This window comes from Ptychodera flava, chromosome 16 (genome assembly GCF_041260155.1).
Source record: "Ptychodera flava strain L36383 chromosome 16, AS_Pfla_20210202, whole genome shotgun sequence".
Classification (NCBI taxonomy): domain Eukaryota; kingdom Metazoa; phylum Hemichordata; class Enteropneusta; family Ptychoderidae; genus Ptychodera; species Ptychodera flava.
In genome coordinates, this window is record NC_091943.1 from 15,883,333 (window position 1) to 15,892,066 (window position 8,734).

At 43.9% G+C, this 8,734-nt stretch overlaps 2 protein-coding genes and 1 non-coding gene across 3 annotated transcripts; 1 reads left to right on the forward strand and 2 right to left on the reverse strand.

Annotated features, from left to right (window-relative positions):
* Positions 1-101: 101 nt before the first annotated feature.
* LOC139114996 (uncharacterized) lies at positions 102-788 on the reverse strand. Its single transcript, XM_070676905.1, has one exon. The coding sequence runs from the start codon at positions 786-788 to the stop codon at positions 102-104; it is 687 nt and encodes a 228-aa protein (XP_070533006.1).
* LOC139114997 (uncharacterized) lies at positions 785-1,537 on the reverse strand. Its single transcript, XM_070676906.1, has one exon. It carries the CDS (start codon positions 1,535-1,537, stop codon positions 785-787), a length of 753 nt encoding a protein of 250 aa, XP_070533007.1.
* Positions 1,538-8,506: 6,969 nt separating this feature from the next.
* On the forward strand, positions 8,507-8,590 carry Trnar-ucu (transfer RNA arginine (anticodon UCU)). The gene is given in 2 exon segments: positions 8,507-8,543; positions 8,555-8,590. It is a non-coding gene; the product is annotated as a tRNA-Arg (tRNA).
* The last annotated feature ends 144 nt before the right edge of the window (positions 8,591-8,734 follow it).

Genomic DNA, 8,734 nt, shown 5'->3' on the forward strand with positions numbered 1-8,734 from the left:
TGTAGCGATATGGTGTACTGCGCTATCAAACAGTTCACAGATTGGCCAGTCTCCATTTTCTTTCAACCAAGTAGGGCCGTTCCACCATAGAGTAGAATTGGCTAGTGATCAGAGGTAATGCCTCGAGTTAACAAATCAGCTGGGTTGTCAGCGGAGGGGCAATATTTGTAGATGTGACGAAAACCATTGATCTCTCTGACGCGATTGCTTACGAAGATCGGCAGCTTCTTGACACTGTTGATCCAATACAACGCAATTTGACTGTCCGACCAGAGATACCGCTGTGTAATGTTTATCTTGCCGGAGAGAGCGTTTATTACGAATTTGCTGAGTCGAGTGCCAATCAGGGCGGCCATCAGTTCTAACCGAGGCAGTGACAAATCGGACGTTGGAGCGACGCGTGCCTTGGCCATAACGATAGAAGTTTCACTTGAACTGCGGAGATAAACTACAGCTCCGTAGGCGGTAGTGCTGGCGTCAGCGAAAACATGAACTTCGCAGTCGTCGTTATCTTTATTCCCTGAGAAGTATTGGCGGTTTATTGTCGTCTTGCGTGTAGCATTCAAGTCCGCTGCGATCTGTATCCATTGAGAGTTCAATTCAGCATCGAGCGGTTCGTCCCAAGGGAGCCCGCGTTTCCATAGTGACTGTACAAAGAGTTTAGCTCTGATGTGAACTGGAGCTACGAAGCCCAGTGGGTCGTACAGTGTAGCGGAGGAACTGAGAACATCTCGTTTCGTTATCAATTCATTTGGAATAGGCTCGCTATTATTTTCTGAGTAGGTCATCTTGTCGCTTTCTGGTTCCCAACGCAGGCCGAGTACTGGTACATCACGAGAGGGTTCGTAGATATCGTCCTGTTTTGCGAGTTCACATAGTCGTTCACTGTTGGACGTCCATGAGCGCAGCTTGAACCACACGACTGCATGAGGTGGTTTGCGTCGTTGTAATATGACACGGCCTTTTCATCAGACTTGGCACCGTCTATCACATTGTCAACATAAATATTATGTTTGAGGTCATCAGCAGTCGGTATGGAGGCATTACTTTCCAAGTGAGTCTTGATTACAGCGTTGAGCATGAATGGGGAACAAGCCGCCCCAAACAGAACAGACTTGAATTGATAAACATCAAATGGACTTTCGGGATCACGAATGTCCGATAACCAAAGAAATTTGGTGTATTGACGCTCGTCTTCCTCTAGACGTATGTTTAAGAATGCCTTTTCAATGTCACTGACGAAAGCGATTCGGTTAGCGCGAAATCGTAGCAAAATGGCAGGTAAATCATTGATTAATGACGGCCCAGTTTGAAGACAGTCGTTTAGACTTGCCGAGTCAGCATTTTGTTTGCTACTGCAGTCGTATACAATACGTATTGGAGTGGTAACTGAGTCCTTCTTGACAGCTCGATGCGGCAAATAATGTCCTTCAGTTTTGTTGTCATCTTGAATCTTCTCGACGAAGTCTCGGCGCAGTTGATCGGTGATGATATCGTCATATCTCTTCGTTAAGTCAGGGGCCAAACGGCGAACCATAGCGCGCGTGCGATTTTCAGTTGCCGCATAGTTTGAAGGCAGTGGCGGATGATCAGTTTTCCATGGTAAACGGGCAATGTATTTACCATTTTCAACACGTAGATGAGTGTCCCGATATGTTTCGAAGTCGGTATTTTCATCATTTTGCGAGTCTGCCTTCACTCCGATGAGCTCTAAATTCCACCAGTTTCGTATGTCATCGTCGGTGTGTGTTTCTACGTTCACGTGATGAATATTAATGTCAGAGTCCAATTCCCACGCTTTCCAGTAGGACCGGACAACAAGTAGCCGAACTTAGATGATATTGCAGTTGGACCTGCCCCGCGCACGATATGGTTTCCAACAAAGTTCCAATATTGATCAGCTCCGATGAGTACATCAATTTCCATAGTTTTAACATTGGAAACTGGTGGGCAAGCTTTAATCCCCGTAGATGGTCTGAGTTGAGTATTTCTGCTGACACGTGGTTGAATAGGTTGGACGAAATCTCGGGAATTATCAGGGCGTTAACAGTACTGGTATGCCCATTCTGTTCGTGCAAAGTTACCATTGCACTTTTCATGGAATGAATTTGTTTCGAATTGTCCCCGAATGTTGACAGGCTAACGTTCTCATGAGTGTCCGATTTCAAGTTGAGTTTGTCAGCAAATCGCTGCGTGATAAAAGTTCTGTTGGACCCATCGTCAAACAGCACGGTAGCGTTGATAGGTTTCCTATCGCCGACCGACATAGGAATGACTGCCGTCTTGAGGAGAACCGATCCGTTGGGTGTAGATTTCCCCTTTGTGTCGTCTGTTTTCGCCAATGCCACATGAACTTCAGAAGTTCCCTTTTTCTCAGACGGTGTAGCTGATTTGGTGTCATGAAGGGTAGAGTGATGTTTACGCTTGCAGATCTTGCAAGTGTAACGAGACTTGCAATCGCTCACGCGATGCTTTCCAAGGCAATTGTAACAGAGACGATCGCGTTTGACAATGTCTAAGCGACGTTTCGGGTCGGTGACAACTTGGCAATCACTTGTGTAGTGATTTCCCTTACAAAACACGCATGTTTTGATTCTCAAAGGCTTTGTTGTGCGCGTAGATGCGGCCTTAGTATGAAATAAGCGGTCATATTAGGCTGTGTTGCTGTGTCCGCAACCGATAACTCATCGAGTGGAACTCCGGCTTGAATGGCGTCGATTTCCCGTAGGATGGCTTTGCGCAACTCTGGTAAAGTCCAAGCCTTGTTTCCGTGATCTCTTGCGATCTGTTTCCGAATATTGTTAGGTAGTTTATCTCGAATCATGGGAATGAGAAGTTCTCCATAAGCGTTCTCTTCTTTGCCAAGTGATTGTAAACCGCGAATATGACTTTCTAATGTGTCATAAAACAATCTCAGACTGTTAATGTCACTCGTAGGTTGAGGAATCTGCCACAGTGCAGTCATGTGCGCATCGATGATCAAATGATTCTGTCGGTAGCGTTCGATGAGTAGCTCTAAAGCATGGTCGTAGTTGGAGTTTGTCAAGGCGAGACCGCTAATCGTACGGGCAGCTTCATCAGTTAAACGCTGCGTAAGTATGTGAACTTTTGAATGTTCTCGAGGTTCTTATCATTATGGATGGACGATTTGAAAGTGTCGTAGAAACTCACCCACTCGAGTACGTTTCCTGAGAAAGTTTTCAGCTGTAGTTTCGGTAATGCGACCGTTTTCCTTCGATGTGTCTTGAGTAGCGGTGTCGGAGTTCGCCGATGGGCCAGTCACATTGTTCGGTTTGTTGTTTTTGATGAAATCAGTGATCTTGTCGTTTCTCTCGAATATCTCGGACATGTAGTCGCCGGATTCTTGGCTCGCAGCATCGTAGCTTGCTTCATCCGTATTATCTAAGATATCTTCTTCGATCTTAGTTAAAGATTCGTATTTCTGAGTCAGTTGAGTGTTCAATGCTGTGAGTATCCTGTAAGCTTCAGTCTTGTTCTCAGCTGCAGCGAACGTTGATGTGAGTTGTTCTGCACGGTTGAACAGCCTCGTCATTTGGGCACGTTGTCCCCTGCGCTTGAGTTTCAACTTGGCCAATTTCGTTGCCAGTTGCTCGGCTTGAGTTGGTTGCTGCTCCTCGTCAGACATCCTAATCCTGGTCTCGGCACCAAAAAATGTCGTGATGGGGTTTTATGATCAAGGTTCTTGTCTGACTTTTACACAGAACTGCGAACGACACCAGTTCATGCTAAGAACACAAGCTTTATTACTGAACACGCCGTGAGATAGAAAAGGCGCCAACCGGAACACAACTGTAGCAATTACATGTAAAGGCACCAAAGCGCATGCACCGAATGTAATAGAACACCAAAGGATAAACATTTTTTTGGCGGGAGATTATAGTCCACAGTCATTGGACGAAAGTTACCAAAGAGTCTGATTGGTAGACGGATAACACATAGGCTCTGCTTAGTCCTATTAATAATGTTCAATGATGTGTCATTTGTTCTCCGACAACATTGTAGAGGTTCCTTCCGTTTTAAATGCATGCAAAGTGTTGAAAATTGACGAATGGACTGTAGACCACTGGCCGCGAAATTACCATGATAAGGGATGACTCGAGGCTTTGTGGTCAATAGCACAGGCTCTAGAGTCAATGCAGGCGAACCGCTAGCCGCCACTGATACAATATCAGTGGCGGCTAGCGGTTCGCCTGCATTGACTCTAGAGCCTGTGTATGATGCAGTGCAACTATTTTTTCTTTCATGGCGACTTACACGTTACCGTTAGCGCCCTCTGCGATGAACCTTGGGATGCGCGTGATGGGAGTGTTATACTGAAGAGAGTCGTTTTAGGTATGGATTATCGGAAAAAGAGAAATGCTGCAGAAGCAGGCGATAAGTAACATGGCAGACTCAAATTGGGAGAATACTGTGCGGAAAATCGTTCAAGCATCTTCAAGCTACAGCAAACTCAAAGGGATACAGTCGTCGGAACTGCGCTCATAGTTATAGGTCGTATGGGACCCATACGACCAATGTAAACACTGTATCCAAGGTACGATGGTGATTGATGAAAGTTAAAACATGTGTGTCATAATCTAAATCGTATAATTTAAATGTTGCAGCTATAATGATTAGGTGCATCGAGAAATCGTGTACGAAATGCATTGTTTATAACAAGAAACTCGCACAGGCGCAGTTCTGACGACGGTTTCCTGGGGATAAAAGTACCGACTGACGCCGCGGCGCGCAGGATGGGTCGATTGTACTTAACTTGTGGCCTTTCACAGACGCGTGTAGCTCAACTGTAGATGTTGGTACAACCTGAATGAGTACCGGGTGTGTGGCGCGTAATCCGGGTGTGAAGGGAAAATTCGACGTTTTGCCAGTTTACTATCAATCTCATTGGTAGATGAGTTAGAAGTGACTGCAAAGCCTTCGGATGATAGTCGCGCGGACGCTAACAAAAAAGCCCTCGGCAAAGAATCTCCATTTCCAGGCTAACTTCGTCTATAGCAATTGTGCATGGTTCGGTTATCTTTACTTAAACGCAATATGACGGATAGTGAGCAAAATGGACGATCAGATGGACTATAATTCACGAAGGACTATAGGTATAATGATGGAGGTAGTTACTACCTCCATGGTATAATGATATATATATATATATATATATATATATATATATATATATATATATATATATATATATATATATATATATATACACTTCAGGTTTGCCTGGAGTGACAAAGTAACTGAGTTGTGACTCTAATTTTCGCACTCTATGTGGTCATCAGACAACTGACTGAGGAATTCTTGCTCTAGTCTGGTTCCCTGACCCATTTCCCCGGTAGAGGGCGTGGGGAAATATAGGGTCAGGTACCGGCTAATGTAAACATGGACGCTATTGGGTTAAAATAAAACAAGCTGTGATTGGATGAAAGTAACACTTGTAACTTTTTCTCATGTTTCTTGGGTTCGCACTTTCAGGCTCACTTGACACCAACTTCTTGTTTGTACCACAAAGCCGTGGAGGTAGAAAGAAAGACTTTCTACCTCCATGATTTAGCCATTGTGATTTAGCACACCTCTTAATACTTTTAGAACGTCGACATGATGCCTGGCATTTTTCACGAAATTCGGACACCATTCTATCCATCGAAATCAATCGTCGTTCACAGTTCCAACAAAGTTTGCTTTCAATTAGCTTTGATATCGCAGCAGTACTTGTGGCGTGTATCGAACGTGCTCGGGTCATTGGGGTCACGCCACAGTCAGCGATGACCTCATGATGACCCTAGCGCATTCGATACACGCAACAAGTACTGCTGCGATATCACAACCAGCAATCATCTCTATTTCCCCGTACTTCTGGATTAATCCTTTCAGTTTATGTTTCCCGTCTCGTGCGCCAATGTTTTTGGTTTGGATACCAGTGTTCGAACATAATTCTGATCCAGTCGATTTGACCGGCGTTTTCATGGCAGTAGCCATATTTGTTGTAGCATGTTCTGTCAGGTGACCAACCTCCGCCATCTTGAACAAAATTCTGTTCAAGATGGCTACCCGGTACCTGACCCTATATTTCCCCACGCCCTCTACCGGGGAAATGGGTCAGGGAACCAGACTATTCTTGCTCTTGGCATACATAAAATGTTCTTTGGCACCCAGGTGGCTGAGGAGTTGGAATGTAGTGGGCAGTTCCATTTTCTAGGTGGGATCCCAGGTATGGTTCATTAAGTAAAATTTGTTTTCGTGGCGGCATTTAGAGACAAGTTCGGACCTTTTGTTGAGTAGACTGTTCTTGTCTGCATTGATTATGCAGAGTTTTTCTGCGAGGCACAAGTTGCAGCGCTTTGTCTCGTTAGTGTATGCGGTTGCCCTGGTGACGATGGACCAGCAAGTGGTAAATAAATAAATAAATATATGTATGTATGTATGTATGTATGTATGTATGTATGTATGTATATATATATATATATATATATATATATATATATATATATATATATCATATATATAATACATATAATATTTACTTACGGCCAAAACGGAGTCACCGTGGACTCTCTCTCGTGCCGCGCAACAAATAAACGTAGCAACTGACGTTTATTACAGACAAAACATACAGACAATGTAGCAAATATCATGTAACCTTTTTGTTGAAAGGCGTGCTGGCGTTACCAGGACTGTTTTGAACGTGTTGATTTCATCATGGATGTTAGATAAACATATCCATATCTAGAACAAAAACTAATGAAAAAAGTTAAATTTCAATATTTCAACGATTTTATCCGACTCAGAAACGAAGGCTTTCCGTTTGGGGGCAAATTTGACCCTAAGTATGGATAGGGTCTAGGGAAACACTAAAATTTTAAAAACAGAACACGCAAGAAAATGTCAACAAGTTCGTAAGCCTGGCAATACCAGTCGTGTTCCTTGCAATTCAAGGTGTTTGTGGATACGATGGTGGAGGTTCTTTGGGAATGGGTTGGAACCATTCGGTACGGATACTAGTCGCTGATGTGTTTAGCGGCAGAGGGGTGGAGGAGTCGGTCACAGTCACAGTCGCTGACGGTGTGCTCGCTGTTGTCGGAATTTCACCTGGACGTTGATAATAGACGTACGGTGATGAAGGTGGCATCGCATAATACGGATAAGGTGTGTAGTACTGGCAATACGAAGGCAGCAATCTAAATTGAGCTGCGTGCTGCGGAGATTGCTAGGTTGACGCAATCCCACTTTCGCTGAAGCTAACACCACCTCCTCGATCGGGCGTTTATGTAGATTCGGGCGCAGGAAACGTGATACCGCGCCGTTCAAGCTCTTTCTGTACAGGATTTACCGTATTTTTGTTTTATTCTCGAACCCATCGTATTTTTTCACCATCGACTCAATAATTGAATGCCATCTCTTACTCTCTCTTTTTTGACGAATCAGGATTTAGTTATCCGGGAGTTTGTAATAGCCTGTACGGACATGCAGCTATCGGCACTCGCTGTGTTGAAATACAGCGGTACGCTAAACAACCAAATGTAACGCTGAATCTACTTGTCAGCGCCCATGCGGGCATTTGTCATGCAAACGTAGTGGATGGGGCGCCTGACACTGATTCGTTTCTAGGCAGCAAATTTGGTAAGGACGATGGTAGTCCTTCGCTCATGGTTGGCGACGTCGTCATTGTTGACAATTGCCAAACTCATCACAATCGTGGAGGTGAACTTTTGGCACAATTATTAGATCTCATGGGAATACAGTACATTTTCACGCCAACTTACTCGCCTGACTTCAACGCAGCTGAGTATGTTTTCGGACACTTAAAGACACTATGTAAAAGACCGATATTCAGGCATTTGTTTGAGGACAATAAACAATATGCTGTCCTTCGCGCAGTAATGGAAATTACGCCTGGTGATTGCCTCGGCTTTTATCGCAAAGTTGGCTATTTGACCATGTAGTTTTTCCTGGGAAATAGGTACTTTTCCTGAGAACGAACCACGTAACCCTAGAAAGACGGTTCGGTTTTTCTGTCATTTCATTTTACAGTCTGCAGTATACATGTATATCTCGCTGTCCAGAATGATGAATGTTTTCAGTGTGTTTCCAATTAATCCGTCTGTAGAGAAATTCTGCACACACAATTATTTGTTACAAAAAGGATACAAATTGAATCTTTTGTTTGATTTGTGCGATTGTTTGATGGCGTTTAGTTTGGGGTGTTCTGTCTGTAAAAACGTCAGTGAATGCGTTTACTTTGTTGCGCGGCACAACAGAGAGTCCAAGCTGACTCCGTCTTGGCTATAAATGTGTTTTGTACCGTAAAACAAAATTACAGAGATCTAACTGTTCATACCGTAGTACAGTTAAAACGAGGTAACAATTTTTTTTAATCATCGATAAAGTCGAACAAGTATGCGTATAATTACAAAGTAAATTTAATTCGTGGTTGATACTGGGGCGCATGCACCTATACAATGATCGTTTCCTTTATATTGGCGTCGAGGTCTCCGTGGCGCAACGGATAGCGCGTCGGACTTCTAAAGGGCTAGTTATTCGGAGGCTGTGGGTTCGAATCCCACCGGAGACGCAGTTTTGTTGTCGGCAATCAGTTTTACAACTAATGAAGCGAAATCTTGCTGAAATCAGACGCCTGCAGCGGATTGCTTGTAACACGAGCCCTTTAAACTTGTATGCGCCTTCAAAGTAAAAGACTTAAAGTTTTGCTCAAACT

Bases quoted from the DNA above. Each gene is read 5' to 3' on its own strand.
- LOC139114996 (XM_070676905.1), bottom strand. From the start codon at position 788: ATGACCTACTCAGAAAATAATAGCGAGCCTATTCCAAATGAATTGATA.
- LOC139114997 (XM_070676906.1), bottom strand. From the start codon at position 1,537: ATGGTTCGCCGTTTGGCCCCTGACTTAACGAAGAGATATGACGATATC.